Source organism: Saimiri boliviensis, chromosome 11 (assembly GCF_048565385.1).
Source record: "Saimiri boliviensis isolate mSaiBol1 chromosome 11, mSaiBol1.pri, whole genome shotgun sequence".
In the NCBI taxonomy this organism is placed as follows: domain Eukaryota; kingdom Metazoa; phylum Chordata; class Mammalia; order Primates; family Cebidae; genus Saimiri; species Saimiri boliviensis.
The window spans coordinates 31,481,803-31,504,107 of NC_133459.1; the positions used below are offsets into that span (position 1 = coordinate 31,481,803).

Consider the following 22,305-nt stretch of genomic DNA (forward strand, 5'->3'; position numbering starts at 1 on the left):
CTGCCTCACACTTGTGTTCTCTCCTGAGATGGTCCAGCTCATAGGCCACATCCAGACACCCTTGTTCAGACATTTTATTTGAATTTATGACAGTGATGGGGATTTGACTGAGTGAGATGCCTTATGAAGAAGTATCCTACCCTCTCTGAAGACAGAATCACTCTCTGTCACCCATTCTGCCTGATGCTAACAGCATGCAGCTGGTTTAGGGAGTGTCCCAGCCTAGCTGGATGAAGGGAAATTCCAGGAGCCCTGGGGTAGGCCCTGCGCCCCCCACCCCACCCCAACCGGTGCCAAACCTCAGGCTAAGCAGACTTCGGGAAAGCTGCCAACCACTTGGTAGACCACTAGTTTCTGTTTTCCCTTCCCTTTCCTTTTCAAATCCCACAATTTCCTGTTGGGGAGAAGCTGTAATTAGCCCAGTCCGGGTACTAGATCCCAGCTAGAGGTGCAGCTGTTGGGATAACTCCAAGAAACCTGGATACCAATATTTTTCCAATTACAAGGACTGTGGCATAAACTTTTAAATGTTATATCGAAAACAGATTTCTCAAGTCAGCTGTCAAGGGAAAAAGGTAGGGTTGGACTCCCTGCTGCTGCCCAGCCCTTGTTAGGGGTCAGTCTCTCACTGTAGCCAGACCGGAAGATGCTGCGTTCTGGGGAGTGTGAGCTGCCCCTTATTGAGTTCTGCACCTAATAAAGAGTCCAAACCCGCTGCTTCTGTGTCCTGAAAGATTGGTAAACAGGGATGGAGCAGACTGATGGATGGAGCAGATTGAAGACACAGCAGATGACACAGTGGTGGGAGAAGGAAGGAAGACACTGGGCTGGCTAGCTAATGTTCCCCCCTTTCAGCGATTTACAGGAAACGGACCCCAGTTTGGTCATGAAGTTGGTTTGCTTCCACTGTGCGATGCACTCCTCAGAAATTTTAAAGTCAGCCTGGACAAGATAGATAACAAAAGAGATTTTAATGATGGTGGTAGGACTACAAGAAAACTCTTATATACCAGCAGGGTAAGCTGGCTCAGCTTTTCTAAGAGATGCTTGTCAAAAGCTTTCATGTTCATATCTTTTGACTCAAGTAAGTTCATTTTGGGGAAGTTTAAGAATATAATCCTAAGTGCAAAGGCCTATGTACCAAGACATCTGTCACATCATTCTAGTAGTGAAAAACTCAGAATAACCTCAATGTCTAGTAAGAGCTTAGATTTTGATAATTATGATAGAATACTATACAGTGCAACCCCCTTCAACATTTTAAGAAGATGGGGAAATTTCTCATGCATAAAGATAAATTTAAAAATCATTCCCAGTACTTTGGGAGGCCGAGGCGGGTAGATCACCTGAGGTCAGGAGTTTGAGACAAGCCTAGCCAACATGCACTCTAGCCTGGGCGACAGAGCAAGACTTTGTCTTGGAAAAAATAAAAATCATGGCCAGGTACAGTTGTAGCTCGTGCCTCTAATTCCAGTGCTTTGTGAGGCCAAGGTGGAAGAATCACTTGAGTCCAGGAGGTTTACAGGCTTAAGGTTATAGGCAGCTATGATGGTACCACTGTAATCCAGCTCAGGTGACAGAATGAGACCCTGTTTCTAATTAATAAACAGATTAGCCAGGCGCGGTGGCTCAAGCCTGTAATTCCAGCACTTTGGGAGGCCGAGGCGGGTGGATCATGAGGTCAAGAGATCGAGACCATCTTGGTCAACATGGTGAAACCCCGTCTCTACTAAAAATACAAAAAATTAACTGGGCATGGTGGCGCGTGCCTGTAATCCCAGCTACTCAGGAGGCTGAGGCAGGAGAATTGCCTGAACCCAGGAGGCAGAGGTTGCGGTGAGCCAAGATTGCGCCACTGTACTCCAGCCTGGGTAACAAGAGCAAAACTCCGTCTCAAAAAATAAATAAATAAATAAAATAAACAGATTATCACTCCAAGCATAGCAAAAGACCAGAAGGAAATAATCACTAATGACATTCTTTAGTATCTCTAGGTGGCAGAACTAAGATAATTTTGTTTTATTCATTTTTCTCCTATATTTTAGACATTTTCTACCATGAAAATTTGTATCAAAAAAGAAATTCACAAAGACTAGAAAATCAAGAAAGGAGTGGGTAAAGCAAATGGCCTCATGCAGGAGGATGGAGAGCGGAAACTACTCTCAATGTCCTCCAGAAGCACTTGTATAACTAAAGAAATATGGTATTAACTAGAAAGAGTCTCACGATTGTTAGTTCCACGAGGAGAGTCAACTCCTGCTGCTTTATTCACTCGCATAGCCCAAGCACCCAGAACAGCGCCTGACACCTACATTATGGACTCGGTATTTGTTAAATGAATGAATGAATAAATAAATTCAGGGATTGCTGGGGCAGGTCAGATATTCACTGTCCAGAAGGGAAGGAGACAATGAGTGCTCTAAACTCAAGGTGGGCAGGAGAGACCCTGGGAGGGTTCTGATCCTGGCCTCATCATTTCTTTCTTATTTATTTATTTTTTTTGGACGGAGTTTTGCTCCTTACCCAGGCTGGAGTGCAATGGCGCGATCTTGGCTCACCGCAACCTCTGTCTCCTGGGTTGAGGCAATTCTCCTGCCTCAGCCTCCTGAGTAGCTGGAATTACAGGCATGCGCCACCATGCCCAGCTGTTTTTTTTTTTTTTTGTATTTTTAGTAGAGACGGGGTTTCACCATGTTGACCAGGATGGTCTTGATCTCTTGACCTCGTGATCCACCCACCTCGGCCTCCCAAAGTGCTGGGATTACAGGCCTGAGCCACCGCACCTGGCCCATTTTTCTTTTTTGAGATGGAATTTTGCGCAGTTGCCAGGCTGAAGTGCAATGGCACAATCTTGTCTCACTGCAACCTCCACCTCCCAGGTTCAAGCGATTCTCCTGCCTCAGCCTCTTGCCTGATTGCAGGCGCCCACCACCACACCTAGCTAATTTTTTGTATGTTTAGTAGAGATGAGATTTTTACCATGTTGGCCAGGCTGGTCTTGAACTCCTGACTTCAGGTGATCTGCCTGCCTTGGCTTCCCAAAGTGCTGGGATTACAAGTGTTAGTCACACTGCCTGGCTGTGGCCTCATAATTTCTGATGACCCTATGTGGCCTTGTCAGGTATCTTGCCAGGTAAAATGGGGATAATCTCCTATCACACACTGAAGATCAAATGAAAAAATGTCTGAAGTCCCTCACACAGGGCCTTAAATGATCTGTCAGAGATGCGAAGTCCTAAGACCCCCATGTTCCTCAGGCACCTTGAATTCAGAAAGGTCTGGAGAGGAGGAAGAGAGGGGCTCAAATGCAGGAACTCCCAACTAGAAGAGGGGCAGCTATGGTTTCAGTAGTAGGATAGTCTGGGGACACAGTCCAGGCAGCCCAGCCAAGAAGGGGAATTACAGCTGTTTACCTGCAACTTCTCAAAGACCTTCTTCTTGGGCTTGAGCTCCTCATCTGGTTGGCCCTTTTCATAGCCCTTCACAAATACTCGCTCACCAGGAGCAGAGCCTGCCGGAGGGTCCAGAGGTTCAACCTGGCGGTTTATCCCTTCTCTGGGAAGACACACAGGACAAGGGAAGGGTGAGGCTATGGATGGCTTCCAGTAACTGTGGAGACCAAAGCAATCTCAGCCTTTACATGGGGGCCCTGATGGGATTTTGGGCATCCTTCATTATCAGAGCCCCAGGACGTCCTCTTATCTTGCTACATCTCTGCATATCATCAGGGTTAGATTAACCCAGGATACAAAAAAATCCTGTGTCAGGAGAGATACCAAAACCTGTGTTTCTAGGGGAGGAACTATAAAATAGCACAGCAAGGACTTTATAGCCATCAGAACTGGGATTTGAATCCCTGTGCTACTCCTTACTAGCAGTAAGACTTGGGCATGTACTGCTTTGAGTCCTCCGTTTCTATTTTAACAAAATTAACTGTAGGTAAAATGCGTCATTGACAGTGCTTGTACAATAAGTCCTTCATGCATCAACTTTTCGCATCAGTGAGGAAGAGGCACGTGTTCTCAGAGCTTCCACCCGGCGTGTGGAAGAACATCATATGGGACGATTCCCCACTCTTCCTGGCCTCCCCAGGTTCTGTGCCCCACCCGAAGTCCTCACTCACATAGAAGCACACAGAAGCATGCCTTGGGACTCGACTCCTCTCATCTTCTGGGGTTTCAGGTTGCACAGCACCACTACCAGCCTGTCCTGCAGCTCCTCCTTGGGCACAAACTGTACCAGGCCGCTCACCACAGTCCGTGGTTCAGCTTCCCCGACGTCAATCTTCTCCACATACAGGCTGTCTGCATCTGGGTGCTGCCAGCAAGAGATGTCAGGAGGAAGAGGATCATCATCAATTAGAGGAGCAGCCTGGTGAACTCTCGGATTCTAGTAAGGAACATCCACTCTTTATAGAGGCCCCTGGAAGGATCCTCTAGAGTTTACTTTCTTTCCAGGTCCCAGATAGCAGACAGGAGAATGGGCTCTGAAGGTATATTCTGCTCTCAACTGAGGCAGATTTGAGTAAAATGGACCTAGAAGCTTGGGTAAGAGATGGAACGATCTTTAATAGAGATGAAATGACCCAGAGTGTCTAGATGGCTACCATTATGGTGCGCGTGCTGCACCACATAGGTCCTAGAGGGGCTGGGAGATGGGAGGGGCACAACTGCTGGCCTTGCCATTGGATGCAGGTGCACCAGCATTGATCTCAGGGTAGTTTCGGTGGTTGGGGTAGTATACAGTGAAAAGCAAATCAATGCTCAAGGGAAAAAAAGCCCAGAACAATGGTTCCAGGCCACTGGGTGCAAAATCTTCTGTCTCTGGGAAAAAGGAAATCTTCTTCCCTCCACCACTTTCTGAAGGGGGCCAAGTGGCCCGTCCAAGATAAGGCCTGTAGCTAGTCCAGGCAGGCTGGCAGAGACCAGGCGAGTCCATTAGACCAAATTTAACAGACAAACATGTTCCTTTAACATCTGTACCCCCTGCTGAGTTTCTGGCTGTGTTTGGTTGCATAATGTCCACAGGCAACAATCGCAACAGAAAGCCTGATGCCTGGAATTAGACACCTGCACTCTGACTTGCAACATGACCTCAGGATGTTACTTCCCATCTCCAGGCCATGTTTCCTCCAGATGGAAACAGACAAATCTGACCCAATCTGCCCCTCTGCAATGTGGTAAAAAATGAGTACCTTCTCCACAGTGATGATTTTCCCCACACGGATATCCAGCCGGGATGGGATGACCTCCTCTGGTTCTGAATTCTTGGCAGGGCCTTTGGCCATTGGCTCTGGGAATGAGAAGAACCCCATAAGGTAGAATTCTTCCCCTGGCAGGTCAGCTGCTGATCCCACCACATGAAGACACTGAGACTAGGTAAGATTTAGTGTAGAATCCCAAGTCTAAATACTGAGTTATAGTTTCTTTAATACTGGGTTGGCAACCTATCAGACATGACATATCTGATTTTCATCTGTTCTCTCCCTCAATTATTAGACTAGAGAGGAGGAAGCAGTGGTGGCTTTGCCTCCTTTAGGTATTTCCATTCATGAATTCCATATAGAATTTACTGAGTCTGGCCAGGGGTTGTGGCTCACACTTATAATTCTAGCACTTTGGGAGGGTGAGGGGGGAGGACTGCTTAAGCCCAGGAGTTTAAGACCAGTCTGGCAATACAGCAAGACACTGTTTTTGAAAAATTAAAAAAAAAAAAAAAAACCAGCCCATAATTTACTGAGTTTTTTCCTGGAAGGGTCACATGAAGCTATCAATGCCAATATCTCAGCATCAGCCAGGTGCAGTGGCTCACGCCTGTAATCCCAGCACTTTGGGAGGCCGAGGCGGGTGGATCACGAAGTCAAGAGATCAAGACCATCCTGGTCAACGTGGTGAAACCCCGTCTCTTCTAAAAATACAGAAAATTAGTTGGGCATGGTGGCACATGCCTGTAATCCCAGCTACTCAGAAGGCTGAGGCAGGAGAATTGCCTGAACCCAGGAGGCGGAGGTTGCGGTGAGCCGAGATCGCGCCATTGCACTGCAGCCTGGGTAACAAGAGTGAAACTCCGTCTCAAAAAAAAAATCTCAGCATTGTGCATATCTGGATGGCCAACTAAGAGCAAGGTCCATGCATATAGAAGGAAATGGGGAGAATCTAAAGATAAGCTTCTCTCTCTTTTTTTTTTTTTGCTTTGCCCAAGCAGCTGTATAAGAGACTACTGATATCCTATATACCAGATGGGTATAACAGGTCTAACCCAATCTCTATCATTTTTTTTTTAATTTGAGACAGTCTCACTCTGTTGTCCAAGCTGGAGTGCAGTGGTGCAATCATGGCTCACTGCAGCCTCAACTTCCCCATGCTCAGGTGGTCCTCCGATCTCAGCCTCCTGAGTAGCTGGGACTACAGGCATGTGCTACTATGCCTGGCTAAATTTTTTTTTTTCTCTGGGTAGAGACTGAGTTTTGGTCTCTAACTTTTGGGCTCAAGTGATGTGCCTGCCTCAACCTTCCAAAGTGTTAAGATTACAGGTGTGAGCCAGTGTGTCTGGCCCCAATCACTATCTTTGTTTTTTATTTTTTGAAACAGAGTCTAACTCTGTCACCCAGGCTGGAGTGCAGTGCTGTGATCTCAGCTCACTGCAACCTCCGCCTCCCTGTCCAGAATCAAGCGATTCTCCTGCCTCAGCCTCCCAAGTTGCTGGGACTACAGGTACATGCCACCACGCCCAGCTAATTTTTGTATTTTCAGTAGAGATGAGGTTTCACCATGTTGGCCAGGATGGTCTGAATCTCCTGACCTCATGATCCACTTGCCTCGGCCTCCCAACGTGCTGGGATTACAGGTGTGAGCCACTGCGCCTGGCCCCCAATCACTATCTTTAATGAAGAGGCAGAAGGACCAAAGTCCTTACACCAGCAGCTCAGCAGTGCTGGTACAAAAGGATGTGATCACTTCCTTGTGTTAACCAAACCCAAATTAAAATGACTCAAGTTCCATTCTAGGAGCCAGTAGGACATGACATTCTTGCACTTCAGATCCCCTGGGTTCTTGTGCCCTCAATTTTAAGACAGGCATTTTTCCAAGGCTCATTGACAAGCTCTCTCTCCTGACAATGTCAGTCCCTTTCTAGCTGGCCTTACTCTGCTTTGACGGATCTGGGTAGGCAGCGCTGGCCAGTTTCTTCAGGGCAGGGGTATTAAACTTTTCCCGGATTGGATCTAGCAACTTGTTCAGTGCAACTTCAACAGAATTCTTCAGGTCTCCAGGGTGTACAACCTGCAGAATCAAACAAGACCTAGTGAGATGAGGTCTAGAACAGGGCACAGGACACCTGAATCCAAGCAAGTAGGATCAAGATAGTTTTTCCCAGCAGTCTTCTATTTTTTGAGACGGAGTTTCGCTCTTGTTACCTAAAGGCTGAAGTGCAATGGCACGATCTCGGCTCACCACAACCTCCGCCTCCTGGGTTCAAGCACTTCTCCTGCCTCAGCCTCCCGAGTAGCTAGGACTACAGGCATGCGCCACCATGGCCAGCTAATTTTTGTATTTTTAGTAGAAATGGGGTTTCGCTGTGTTGACCAGGATGGTCTTGATCTCTTGACCTAGTGATCCACCCGCCTCGGCCTCCCAATGTGCTGGGATTATAGGCGTGAGCCACTGTGCCCGGCCTTCACAGCAGTCTTCTTTGATCCTTGTGATAATCTTGTGAGGTAGATAGAAGAAAGAAGGGAAAACAGATCCAGAAACGCTAACATGTCCAAAATCCAAGTCTTTTGATTCTGAAGTCCATACTAACTTGGAGGGTGTTTAGGAGCTGAATGTATTTGTTAGTCTAATTCTTCTAGTCCCTCCATTTATGCTTAGAGTAGGGTCATAGACCAAATGGTATTTACAAGCAGAGAATCATTCACATAGGTAACTCAAAGCCTAAAGACAACTTGGGGGAGAGAACTGAGTAAGAAGAAAGAGGAAGGGCTTTGGAGTTCGACAGACCCAGATTAGATTTCCAGCTAGCGGTGTGTGACCCGAAAGTAGGCACATAACCCCTCTAAGCTTTGGCCACTTCTCTTTTTCTTTTTGTAGAGGCAGGTTATGTTACTACATAGCCTCGCTATGTTACCCAGGCTGGTCTTCAACTCCTGGGTTCAGGTAATCCGCCTGCCACTGCCTCCCAAAGCGCTGGGATTACAGGCATGAGCCCCTGCGCCCAGCCACTGTTGGCTTTGTTACTTATAAAGTGAGGCTAACAATAGCTGTATCTCACAGGATGGGGATGAGGGTTAAATCACTGAATGTGGGTGAAAGTGATGAGAACACTGCTGGTATATGGTAATAGTTCAGTAATTTCATTTTATTCCTTGTGTCCTGTGACTGCCCCCAACGCCTTCTTTTTTGAGACGGACTCTTGCTCTGTTGCCCAGGCTGGAGTGCAGTGGCGTGATCTTGGCTCACTGCAACCTCCACCTCCCGGGTTCAAGCAATTCTCCTGACTCAGCCTCCTGAGTAGCAGGACTACAGGTGCACACTCCACACCGGCTAATTTTTGTATTTTAGTAGAGATGGGGTTTCACCGTGTTGCCGAGGCTGGTCGCCAAATCCTGAGCTCAGGCAATCCGCCTGCCTCGGCCTCCCAAAGTGGTGGGATTACAGACGTGAGCCACCATGCCCAGCCAACTGCCCTTTTTTATATCTTAAATCTGGTATTAAAGAATCTTGTAGATATTCTGAGGGGACATCTCTCAGGAATGAACACTTTTAATACAACAATGCCAACATTTTTGCTTCTGATTTCCTTAGGAATATTTAATTTTAATAAAAGCTCTAGGGCTGCCGCTGTCAAATATGGTGGCTACTAGCCTTGTGTGGGTATTTAAATGTAAACTAAAATTCAGTTCTTCAGCTGTACATGCCACACTGTAAGTGCTCAACAGCTCACGTGGCTTCTGTGTTAGGAGTACAGGTAGGACGTATGCATCACCACAGAGAGTACCTTTGGATACTCTCTGTGGATAACATGGCTGCAGACCTTTTTTCTGAGGCATTTCATCTATTCCTAATTCCTACAAAATACTTTTTTATTTTTGGGACATGGTTTCGCTCTGTCACACAGCTGGAGTCTAATGGCGCAATCACGGCTCACTGCAGCTTTGATTTCCTAAGCTCAAGTGATCCTCCCACCTCAGCCTTCCAAGTAGCTGGGACTACAAGCATGCGCCATTATGGCTGCCCAATATTTTGATTTTTTTGTGTGTAGAGATGGAGTCTCACTATGTTGCCCAGGCTGGCCTTGAACTCCTGAACTCAAGCAATTCTCCTCCCAAAGTGCTGAAATTACAGGCGTGAGCCAACAGGTCTGGCCAGACACTAACATTTTGAACAGCCCCATTAAATTGGTTGGACCTGAATTCAGAGTCAATCACAATCCCCCATTTCATTCCCTATATTATTATGTTTTCTCTTTGTGACCTGGCCTTGCCTCTCTCTCCCGTAATCCCCCCGCTCACCTTTTAGACTCCAAGTGAGACCAAACCACCTGTGATTCCTCATATATCATGCTGTTTCATCTGTGTGTGTGTGTGTATGTGTGTATATATACACACACATATTTTATTTATTTTTTTTTTTGAGATGGAGTCTCGCTCTGTGGCCCAGGCTGGAGTGAGTGCAATAGTGCAATCTTGACTCACTACAACCTCCACCTCCCAGGTTCAAGCAATTCTCCTGCCTCAGCCTCCCGAATAGCTGGGATTACAGGTATGCGCCACCACACCCAGCTAATTTTTGTATTTTTAGTAGAGATGGGGTTTACCCATGTTGGCCAGGCTGGTCTTAAACTCCTGACCTCAGGTGATCAGCCTGCCTCAGCCTTCCAAAGTACTAGGATTACAGGCGTGAGCCACCACATCTGGCCACTTCCTCCTATATTATTTCTGGAATATATATATATAGTTATATATATTCATATATATTCACACATATAGCCATATAGTATATATTTACATATATTCACATGTCATATATTCACATACATACACACATGCATACATTATGTTAAAAATATATGTACATACACACATAAAACATACATATGTAAAATGCAGCCAATGAAATGTTTACAAGTCTGCCTCTCTTACCAGACTGAGCATTAGGACTGACCCGTCTGTGTAATACCAGTCCCTAGCATAGTGCCTAACACATGGGCACCTAGTAAGTCTTCTGTTAAAGTGTCTGTTGAAATGAATAGGAGCCTCTATTGTGTCCTTTGGTAATTGTCTCTTAGTTTTGAACCCTGATTTTGTACCTGTTCCTGAAATACTTCATCTTTGCTAGGTTCAGTCCTTTATTCCAGCCTGCTGAGTCCTTTGGAGAGTGATTAAAGCACCAGTATATTAGCTTTGTACCATCTGCTCATCGAATCTGGGAACCACCTGAATCCTCAATGAAGCCATTAACAAAATATGCAGCCCCAGAGAGCATCAAGACAGAGCCCTGGCCAGGTGCAGTGGCTCATGCCTGCAATCTCAGCACTTTGGGAGGCTGAGGAGGGCTGATCACCTGAGGTCAGGAGTTCAAGACCAGCCTGGCCAACATTGTGAAACCCGGTCTCTACTAAAAATTACAAAAATCAGCTGGACGTGGTAGTGGCTGTCTGTAATCCCAGCTACTTGGGAGGCCGAGGAAGGAGAATTGCTTGAACCCGGGAGGTGGAGGTTGCAGTGAGCTGAGATCGTGCCACTGCACTCCAGCCTTGGCAAGAGCAAAACTCCATCTCAAACAAAAAAAAGCAAACAAACAACAAAAAAGCAGAGCCCTGTGGTGTAACTACAAACCTGGTGGGCCAAGATGGAGAGGTCTGGCAGAGTTCAGTGGGGATTAGCTTTCTTTTTTTCTTTCGGAAAAGCTAACTGACAAGAAACTTTAACCAAAACTGCAATTTTGAAGGAAAATGGACACCAGTGAGATTACCAAAAGTAGAGCAAAAATACCAGGCAGCTCACTTCTATACAGAACAAGTTGTTTTAAACAAGTTTGAACAGTCAGCAAAAAAATAAGAAAGTACAGATCTTCAGGAAAGGATTCCTTTTCCTTTCATGTTACCTCAGCAGCAAAGTCCTTTTCCAGGTCCATGTAAGCTGTGTAGGTTTTGTTTCCGCCCCATTTCTCATCTCGAAGGATCACAAACTCTGTAAGGAAAAGGATCTATGCCAACAAACTCACTGACAGCGGCAGAACTGGCATTCCCTAGCCCAAATGCATGACTATTTGTAGTTTTTCCCATATATTTTGAAATTTATTGTATTGTATTTTATTATTCTTAAATTGGATGAGTAGCACGATTGTATACCCAGCTAGCATTTCAGCTGCTTCATGGGAAGGCTTGTGGCTTATATCTATTTTGTTGTACTCCTCTAGTTCAACATGTCTGCCCCCACCCTTACTTCTAAAACCTCTGCCCACCCCAGTGTTCCCTCAGAACCTAGCCTGGTAACAAATATATGGACAATTAAATGACATCTCAACATCATTCATACTTTAATATATAAGAAATCAGAGCAGAGAATCAGCCAGTCCCTGGAGGAAGAGTCTGTGACAAATCACAAGAATGATCACAGCACGAATTTTGCTATTCTAGCCTGGCCTCTAGAAAGAAAACAGAGAGTGTTACCGGACTTCAGGGGAAAGAGGACATGCTTGATGAAGGACAGAACCCCATTGTTCTCCACATTTCCTGGCTCACAGAAGGCCTTCTTCAATTTTTTCTTCACATCCTCCTTCCGATCAAGGAGATCAATCTTGGACTCCTAGAAGTCATGGAAGGGAAGAGGACCTCTTGTGGTTGAAAATGAGAATATGCTCAACTAATATGAGTTAAATTTTGTTTTTTAACTTGGAAACAGGGTCTCACTGTCACAATCATGACTCACTGTAACCTCAACCTCCTGGGCTCAAGAGATTCTGCCATCTCAGCCTCCTGGATAGCTGGGACTACAGCAATCTGTCACCAAGACCAGCTAATTTTTCTACTTTTTGTGGAGACAGGTTTTCACCACGTGGCCCAGGTTGGTCTCAAACTTCTGGGTCCAAGCAGTTCTGCCTTGGACTCCCAAAGTGCTGAGATTAAAAGTGTGAGCCCCTGTGCCCAGCTAAAAAAATTCTTTTAAAAAAGATTTTAACATTAGGTACTTGGAGATATTTTCTTGTGGAGGTGGTAAAAATAAATAAATAAAAAGATTTTACTTTGGGCTGGGCAAAGTGGCTCATGCCTGTAATCTTATCACTTTGGGAGGCTGGAGGATTGCCTGAGCCCGAGAGTTCAAAACCCATGTGGGCAACATAGTAAGACCTCATCTCTACTGAAAATAAAAAATTAGCTGTGTGTGAAGTATGTGCCTGTGGTCCCAGCTACTTGGGAGGCTGAAGCAGGAGGATCTCTTGAGCCCAGCATGTTGAAACTGCAGCCTGGGTGACAGAGTGAAAAACCACTCACAATCCTGCCATCTTAGGTTTTGTCTATATTGATGGGGTCTCGTTCTGTTGCCCAGGCTGGAGTGCAGTGGCATGATCATGGCCCACTGCAACCTTTGCCTCCCAGGCTCAAGCAGTCCTCCTACCTCAGCCTCCCAAGTAGCTGGAACTATTGATGAATGCCACCACCCTAGCTGATTTTTAAAATTTTTTGTAGAGACGGGATTTTACCATGTTGCCCAGGCTGGTCTTGAACTCTTGGACTCAAGCTATCTGCCCACCTTGACTTCTGAAATGCTAGGATTATAAGTGTGAGCCACCATGTGCGGCCTACTTTAATAGTTTTTATGCCAAATTATATTCCCAATTATTAGTGGAAACATAATTCAACAAATTCCAAACTGTTAGATTTTATCCTAATTTTAACAAATTATATATATTAATGCTACACTGGACATCTTTGCAGAGTTTTTTCTTTTTTTTGCCTTCTCTAGAATCATTTCCTTAAGCTGCCCAAAATTGCTAGGTTCAAAATTGTTTTTTAAAAAAAGATATCCTAATCAACATTGCCATCAACAATGTATGAGGATATCTGTTCACAGCAATCAGCCAAATAAGATATTATACATTATCTACAGCTATTTTTCCTTTTTAGGTAATAGGCTTTGTTTCTTATTTTGGAGGGAGTGAGTTTCATTTGAGTTCAGTGTTTACCAAATTCTGGCCCACATGTGTCAGTATATGAATCACCTTTTACCGGGTTCCACTTAAACCTAATGAATCAAAATTTCTTCGGGTTGGGTCAGGCAATTTTTTTTTTTTTTTTTGGAGACAGAGTCTCACTTTGTCTCTCAGGCTGGAGTGCAGCGGCACGATTTCAGCTCACTGCAACCTCTGCCTCCTGGGTTAAGGCGATTCTCCAGCCTCAGCCTCCTAAGTCACTGGGACTGCAGTTGCATGCCACCACGCCCGGCTGATTTGTTTTGTATTTTTAGTAGAGAAGGGGTTTCACCATCTTAGCTACAATGGACTCAATCTCCTGATTTCGTGATATGCCCACCTTGGCTTCTCAAAGAGCTGGGATTACAGGCGTTAGCCACTGCACCTGGCCTTTTTTTTTGTTTAATTTGTATTTTTAAAAAGCTCTCCAAGTGATTCTGATTTGAGAACTACTGCTGGCCTGATTACCAGGGTGAAGATACAGCAAATATCACCAAACAGGATGAGTGATATATTTGTCAGAGGGATAAGAGACACACAATATTTTAATATCAGAGGAAAAGGAATGAATATAGTTTTTAAAAATATGGTAATGGGTGAGGTTAGAAAACAACAACAACAACAAAAAGAAAAAAGATAACAGTATACATGCATATATTCACCAATCTCTGATCAAAGTTTTAGATGTCATATTTAAAGAACTAGATGAGTGTGCAGATGTGACTTAAATCAGAATCACCTAGTAGGATTTCGAAGAAAATACAAATTCCCAGCCAGTCATGGTGGCTCATGCCTATCATCCCACCACTTTGAGAGGCTGAAGCAGGCAGATTACTTGAAGTTAGGAGTTTGAGGCCAGCCTGGCCAACATGGCGAAACCCAGTCTCTACTAAAAATATAAAATTAAGCTGAGTGTGTTGGCAGGCACCTGTAATTCCAGCTACATGGGAGGCTGAGGCAGGAGAATCACCTGAACCTAGGAGGCAGAGGTTGCAGTCGGTTGAGATAGCACCTGGGTGAAACTGTCAAAAAAAACACTGTATATTAAAAAAATACAGATTCCTGAGTTCCTCCCAGAACTACTTTATCAGAATCTCTATGGACAGGGCCTATATATATATATATATATATATATATATATATATTCAATTTCCTATATGATTCTGAAGGTAACCCATGTTTGGGAACCCAGAACTCAACTTTTCATATCTTTGGATTTCCACGCTCTAATGATCAGAACCAAAGTGAGATTTCCCTCAAGTATACAAGCTCAAAAAGAGGGATTCTTAAATGTTAAAAGATAATCATAATATCAAGTGTCACCCTAAGAATCAAAATGCTAATCAGTGAAATGCAACCATAGTGCTCTCATTAATAAGGCTGAATTTTATCACAGTTCTATGAACAAAGACATTACTTTTGCTTGTATTTTTTATCAGCAGTAAAAACCATTGAATGATGATTAAATCTCATCAAGACTGCTCTGGATCCTTTAATACTCAAGAACCACTGAACTAACTGAATGCTGTAAGGACCCTTATAACTCAAATATTGGAGAATTCTAGTTAGCCAGGTCACTGTTCTTTTCAGTCCTTGATCTCTCCATTGAGGCTGAAGATTTCTACATTCAAGTCTCAGCTGGCAACTTACCTCTTCTGAAGAGCTCATTTTGCTGCCTGTTAATCCTGGAACCATAGGATTCATCAGATGGACTCGTTTTGAATAGCCAAGTGCAGGGAGGTACTGAGAGATTAGAGAAACACACAAAAGTAGCTATTAGTCTAAGTTCCTCCTCAGTGCCCTGATCTCATCTAAATTGGCTAGCAAATGAACAGCTGATATATTGCTTCCAATTCTTTTTTTTTTTTTTTTTTTTTGAGACAGAGTTTTGCTCTTATTGCCCAGGCTGGAGGGCAATGGTATGACCTCAGCTCACTGCAACCTCACCTCCAACTCCAGGTTCAAGCGATTCTCCTGCCACAGCCTCCCGAGTAGCCGAGATTACAGATGCCCGCCACCACACCTGGTTAATGTTTGTATCTTTGGTAGAAACGGGGTGTTGCCATGTTGGCCAGGCTAGTCTTGAACTCCTCACCTCAGGTGATCCACCATCTCAGCCTCCCAGTGCTGGGATTACAGGCATGAGCCACTGTACCCGGCCCTGTTTCTAGTCTTTCTATACTGAATATGTAGTTTTCGACAGTGATTGTAATTCAAACGAAGTTTTCTTTCCCTACTGCTTTTCTGTCAGAATTACATTGTGAGGCTATTGGACTTAATGTCACCATAAACAACAACAAAAGCTGGAAATACATAAAACAACAGGGCAGCAAATCTTGAGTGAATGGAAGTAAGGTGACTGACTACACACTTGCCTTGGCTTTCTCACTGAGGGTATCTTTTGGCAAACCAAGTGCTGAGAAAAAGAGACCAAGTAGAGGAAACAGCTATTAGAGTTCAGGGCTGCAGGAGGTTAGGGATTGGGTGCTCACTGCAACCTCTGCCTCCCGAGTTCAAGCAATTCTCCTGCCTCAGCCTCCAGAGTAGCTAGGACTACAGGTATGCGCCACCACCCCTGGCTAATTTTTATATTTTTAGTAGAGATGGGGTTTCACCATGTTGGTCAGGCTGGTCTGGAACTCCTGACCTCATGATCTGCCCACTTCAGCCTCCCAAAGTGCTGAAATTACAGATGTGAGCCACCGTGCCTGGCTAATACTGGATTTAACAGAAGACAGGATTAATAAACTTGAAGAAAAGTCAATATAAAAAATATCCAAACTAAAGCACAGAGGGAACAAAGAAAGGAAAACAATAGAACAGAATATGAGACATGAGATTTTTAACCCACGTGTAGCTAAACTCTGAGAGGAGAAAGAGAACAAGAGCGAAGCAGTATTTGAGGAAATCACAGCTGAGAATTTCCCAAATTTGATGAAAACAAATCCACCGATTCAAGAAGCTCAGCGAAATCTAAGCAGAATAAATACAAAGAAAACTAAAGCTGAGGCCAGGCATAGTGGCTCATGCCTGTAATCCCAGCACTTTGGGAGGCCGAGGCAGGAGGATCATGAGGTCAGGAGTTTGAGACCAGCCTGGCCAAAACAATAAAACCCCGTTTCTACTAAAAATACAAAAATCAGCTGGGCGTGGTGGCGGGCACCTGCAATCCCAGTTACTCAGGAGGCTGAGACAGGAGAATCATTTGAAGCTGGGAGGTAGAGGTTGCAGTGAGCCAAGATTGCACCATTGCACCCCAGCCTGGGCGACAGAATAAGACTCTGTCTCAAAAAAAAGAAAAAGAAAAGGAAAAGAAAATTATAGTTGAAAACATCATAGGTGGTCAGGCACAGAAGTTCACACGTGTAATCCCTGCAATTTGGGAGGCCAAGGCAGTCGAATCATTTAAGCTCAGGAGTTTGAGATCAGCCTGGCCACAACATGGTGAAACTCCATCTCCAAAAAAACAATTAGCTAGGCGGCATGGTGGCACATCCCTTTAGTCCCAGCTACTTGGGAGGCTGAGGTGGGAGGATCATCTGAGCCCAGGAAGTTAAAGCTGCAGTGAGCCAAGATTGCTCCAGCCTAGGCAGTGCAAGCAAGACCCTATTTCAAAGAAACCACCAACAACAAAAACGTCATAGACAAATTGCTGAAAATCAGAGACAAAGAAAAAAGTCTTAAAAGCATCAGAGAAAAAGACATTGTCTGTAAAGGAGAAACAATAACACTTAAAAGTGACTTTTCAGTGGAAACTGTGGAAGCCAGAAGGCAATGCAATGATTCTTTAAAAGTGCTAAAAGAGGTTGAGCGTGGTGGCTCATGCCTATAATACCAGCAGTTTGGAAGGCCGAGGCAGGTGGATCATGAGATCAGGAGATCGAGACCACCCTGGCTAACATGGTGAAACCCTGACTCTACTAAAAATCAAAAAAAAAAAAATTCGCTGGGTGTGGTGGCACATGCCTGTAATCCCAGCTACTCGGGAGGCTGAGGCAGGAGAATCGCATGAATCGGGAGGTGGAGGTTGCAGTGATCTGAGATCATACCACTGCACTCCAGCCTGGGTGACAGAGCAATGACTCTGTCAAAAAAAAAAAAAAAAAAAAGGGCTAAAAGAAAAATAATTGCAAAATTCAAATTTCACACCCATTAAAAGAAACAGAAGGATGCTTTCAGATGAAAGCTGAAAGAACTCATTACTGAAATAACTACAAAGACTACACTACAAACACAAAATACTAAGCGAGGGCTCTTTAGGCTGCAGGAAAAGGAACTCACACAGAAGCACAGAACTGCAGACAAGAATCAAAAGTATCAGAAAGGGGAAGTAGGGGTAGATATAGATGAAAAGTGACTTTAAAAAACAACTATAGGCTGGGAGCAGTGGCTCACGCCTATAATCCCAGTGCTTTGGGTGGCCAAGGTGAGTGGAAGGTCAGAAGTTCGAGATCAGCCTGGCCAACATGGTGAAACCCCATCCCTACTAAAAACACAAAAATTAGCCAGGCATGGGCCTGTAATCCCAGCTACTCAGGAGGCTAAGGCAGGAGAATCGCTTGAACCTGGGAGGCAGAGGTTGCAGTGAGTTGAGATTGAGCCATTGCACTCCAGCCAGTGCAACAAGAGTACAATTACGTCTCAAAAAAAAAAAAAAAAAAAAAAAAAAAAAAAAATATATATATATATATATATATATATATATATATATATATTTCTGCATTCATTAAATATATCAAAAAACTAAGCTGGGCCAGGTGCAGTGGCTCACACCTGTATTCCCAGCACTTTGGAAGGCTGAGGCAGGCAGATCACAAGGTCAAGAGACTGAGACCATCCTGGCCAACATAATGAAACCCCATCTCTACTAAAATACAAAAATTAGCTGGGCATGGTGGCATATGCCTGTAGTCCCAGCTAGTCAGGAGGCTGAGGCAGGAGAGTCCCTTGAACCCAGGAGGCAGAGGTTGCAGTGAGCCAAGATCGTGCCATTGCACTCCAGCCTGGGTAACAAGAGCAAAACTCCATCTCAAAAAAACAAACAACAACAACAAAAACAAACAAAACAAAACAAAACTAAGCCGGGCACGGTGAGTTGTGCCTGTAATCCCAGCACTTTGGGAGGCCAAGGCAGGAGGACTGCTTGAACCCAGGGGTTTAAGACCTGCCTGGGCAACACAGGGAGGCCTCATCTCTACAAATAATTTTAAAACTAGCTGAGTGTTGTGGTATGCACCTGTGGTCCCGCTACTTGGGAGGCTGAGGTGGGAGAATTGCTTTAGCCCAGGCTGTGGAGGCTGTGATGAGCTGTGACCGCACTACTGCACTCTGGCCTGCGCAACAAAAAAAGACAAGAAAAAGAAAAAGATGCAGAGAAATGCGAACCAAATGCTCTGTGAGGATTTGGTTCCTCACAGTTTGGTTCCATTACCAGTTGGACAGTAGTTCCAATGGTAATGCCTCTCCTTGGAAACTGGGCTACTAGGAAAGAAACAAATCCAACAGTTGTGGGAGCAGCTTCCTGGTGGTCACCAGGCACATGGGCTTTGGAGTTTGAAATATCTGGGTACTAATAATTACTGCTCGGTTACTAACTGTGTGATATTGGACAACTTTCTTAAATTTCTAGCCTAGTTTTCTCATCTGCAAAACAAGGAGTATATCTACCATACACCGTGACTAATGGGACTGACACATCATTGTTCAATAAACTACAGTCGCATACCTCTGAGGCGCAAGAGAAAAAAGACAGGAAAGTGGATACTCACCTTCTCTGCAAAGGTAAAAATCTTTCTCTGATCAATGCCTCCAAATTGAGCATCTACTTTTAAATACTCTTCATCCAAAGCCTGTGGAACGAAACATGTGAAGATCACCATTTATTTTATTTTATGGAGACAGAGTCTCACTCTGTCACCATCACCCAGGCTGGAGAGCAATGGCATGATCTCAGCTCGCTGCCACCTCTGTCTCTTGGGTTGAAGCATTTCTCCTGCCTCAGCCTCCCAAGTAGCTGGGATTACAGGCATGTACCACCACGCCCGGCTAATTTTTTGTATTTTAAGTAGAGACAGCGTTTCGCCATGTTGCCCAGGCTGATCTTGACCTTCTGAGCTCAGGTGATCCACCCACCTCGGCCTCCTGAAGTGCTGGGATTACAGGCGTGAGCCACCATGCCCAACCTAAACATCTACTTTATTTTTTCTATATAGGTCAAAGAAATCAGAAACTTTAGAAAATGACTAGATTTTTCAGAAGGTAAAGCCAGGGGCCAGGCACGGTGGCTCGCACCTGTAATCCCAGTACGTTGGGAGGCCAAGGCAGGCAGATCACAAGGTTAGGAGAGTTTGAGACCAGCCTGGCCAATATGGTGAAACCCTGTCTCTACTAAAAATACAAAACTTAGCTGGGTGTAGTGGTAGGCATCTGTAGTCCCAGCTACTCGGGAGGCTGAGGCAGGAGAATTGCTTGAACCCAGGAGGTAGAGGTTGCAGTGAGCCGAGATTATGCCATTGAACTCCGGCCTGGGCAACAGAGCAAGATTCCATCTCCAAAAGAAAAAAGGCAAAGCCAGGAAGAAAATAAATAGCAGTCAGCCTCCTTGAGAGCTACAAAGACAGTTGCTGAGTGCATGAGGCAAATATTACTCCATATGGATGTCATGGGATTAAAAAAATAAGAGTAGAGGCCCTCAGGATATGCAGAATCCTACAGTGAGGGAGAGAAGGAAAGAAACTATAGTCATGCCAAAGGCATCCTACTGAATAAGATGGCCTATGACAAATGACATATAAATAGTATAAAGAAGTCCTGTAAGCACTCAGGAAAAAGGTAAGCCTGAACTAGAAAATAGTGACTGTCCAGGTGCAGTGGCTCACACCTGTAATCCCAGCATTTTGGGCTGAGGTGGGCAGGTTACTTGAGCTGAGATGTCTCAACAAAGACAACAAACAAACAAAAATTAAGCGTGACAGTGCACATTTATAGTCTCAGCTACTCGGAAGGCTGAGGTGGGACGATCACCTAAGCCCAGAGAGGTCGTAGCTGCAGTAAGCCATGATCATGCTACTGCACTCTAGCCTGGGAGACAGAGCAAGGCCCTGTCTCAAAAAATAAATACAACGGTGACTGCCACTTATGACATGCCAGGCCTGGTGCCAGCTCTGAGATAAATGAGACCCAGACTCTCCCTTCAAGAAGCCCAGTTATCCAGCTGGGGAGAGACATGTAAACAGATCATTTCAACTCAGCTGCTAAGGGCTAACCTAGATGTTCATATAAGGAACAGTGTTGACATAAAAGAAAAAATTATCTCTAATAAGATGGATGTGGGGAAGGCTTCCTAGAATAAGATGGGCTGGGCTTGGTTTTAAGAACATATAGATGTTTTACACCATGCAGAGGAAACAGAATGTGAGAAGACACAGAGGTGTGAAGGGTTTAGGAAAATTCTGAGTGGTTCAGTCTGCAAAAGTACAAACTTCCAGGGATGTGGGAAGTAGTGACTGATGAGGTTAGAAAAGTAAGGAAATGTCATCCTACGGTGTCTAGTGTTATCTTGGCCAGTGAAAGGTTTTAAGGAGGGGAGAAATATGACCAGCACTGTAGGAAGAGCACACCAGTAACAGGGCAGGGTAGAGACTGGAGACCCATGGGTTGGAGACAAAGTGAGTGGCTCAAAGTCTATTATGAAAGTCTAGGTGGGAAATGATCAACAAAAGACAATGAGGATGCAGAGCAAGAGTGAATTTAAGACATTTTTAAGAAGTAGAACTGATAAAATTTAGTACATGATTGGCTGAAGGGAAGAGGAAGAAAAGGCTGAATGAACAAGCAGGAACAATCTAGAACAGTATTATCCAAGAGAACATGTGGTGATGAATATGTTATATGTCTGTGCTGTCCAATACAGTAGCTAACCAAGAACTTGATATACAGCCAATGTGACTGGAGAATAAAAATTTCCATTTTATTTAATAGCCACGTATGACCAGGACCACATTAGATGGTATGGACCTAGTTTTATTTTATCATTTTTTTTATTTTAAGACATGGAGTCTCATACACACAGAATAAAAGAGATGGAGTGGAGTCTTGCTATGTTGCCTAGGCTGGTCTTGAACTCCTGGCCTCAAGTGATCCTCCTGCCTTAGCCTCCCAAGTACCTGGGATTATAGGCATAAACCACGGTGCGCAGCCAACAGTGCAGAACTAGCATGTCTCTGGGATTTATTGATAGATAGATAGACAGAGAAACAGATAGATAGGGTTTCACTCTGTCACCCAGGCTGGAAGGCAATGGTGTGATCTCAGCTCACTGCAACCTCCACTCCCTGGGTTCAAGTGATTCTCCCACCTCAGCCTCACAAGTAGCTGGGACTACAGGTACACGCAGCACACCTGGCTTAATTTTTCTATTTTTTGGTAGAGATGGGGTTTCACCATGTCAGTCAGGCTGGTCTTGGCCTCCTGAAGTGCTGGGATTACAGGTGCCAGCCACTGGGCCCAGCTCCAGGTTTAACCTTGGAAAATATCTCTTTGAAGTGACAAGGGAAAACTTTATTTTCTTATATCAAACATTGTCGAGGGCTAGGTGTATTGGCTCATGCCTGCAATTTCAGCACTTTGGGAGACTAAGGCAGGAGGATCACTTGAGGCCAGGAGTTCAAGAATAGCCTAGGCAACATCATGAGACCCTGTCACTATAAAAAATTTAATTTAAAAAAATTGTGGCCGGGCGTGGTGGCTCACGCCTGTAATCCCAGCACTTTGGGAGGCCGAGGCGGGTGAATCACGAGGTCAAGAGATCGAGACCATCCTGGTCAAAATGGTGAAACCCCATCTCTACTAAAAAAATGCAAAAATTAGCTGGGCATGGTGGCGCGTGCCTGTATTCCCAGCTGCTCAGGAGGCTGAGGCAGGAGAATTGCCTGAACCCGGGAGGCGGAGGTTGTGGTGAGCCGAGATTGCGCCATTGCACTCCAGCCTGGGTAACAAGAGCGAAACTCTGTCTCAAAACAAAACAAAACAAAACAAACAAACAAACAAAAAATTGTACAGACATATAAAGAAAAAGTTAAGTCTAGCCATATTTTCATCCTGCCTTCACAAGGTA

At 44.7% G+C, this 22,305-nt stretch overlaps 1 protein-coding gene across 2 annotated transcripts in view; it reads right to left on the reverse strand.

Annotated features, from left to right (window-relative positions):
- Nucleotides 1–58: 58 nt before the first annotated feature.
- YARS1 (tyrosyl-tRNA synthetase 1) overlaps nt 59–22,305 on the reverse strand; it is a 42,496-nt gene continuing 20,249 nt past the window's right edge. The window contains exons 5-13 of one of the 2 annotated variants that reach the window (XM_003937553.3): nt 18,959–19,039; nt 14,841–14,933; nt 11,671–11,806; nt 11,103–11,188; nt 7,145–7,280; nt 5,195–5,292; nt 4,124–4,317; nt 3,414–3,555; nt 59–942 (exon numbers count right to left, since the gene is read on the reverse strand). In XM_003937553.3, the coding sequence (XP_003937602.1) occupies nt 832–942; nt 3,414–3,555; nt 4,124–4,317; nt 5,195–5,292; nt 7,145–7,280; nt 11,103–11,188; nt 11,671–11,806; nt 14,841–14,933; nt 18,959–19,039 (1,077 nt within the window). In that variant the 3' untranslated portion in view covers nt 59–831. The remainder of the gene's footprint in view (nt 943–3,413; nt 3,556–4,123; nt 4,318–5,194; nt 5,293–7,144; nt 7,281–11,102; nt 11,189–11,670; nt 11,807–14,840; nt 14,934–18,958; nt 19,040–22,305) is intronic. The other variant, XM_074380465.1, reaches the window with a different exon arrangement.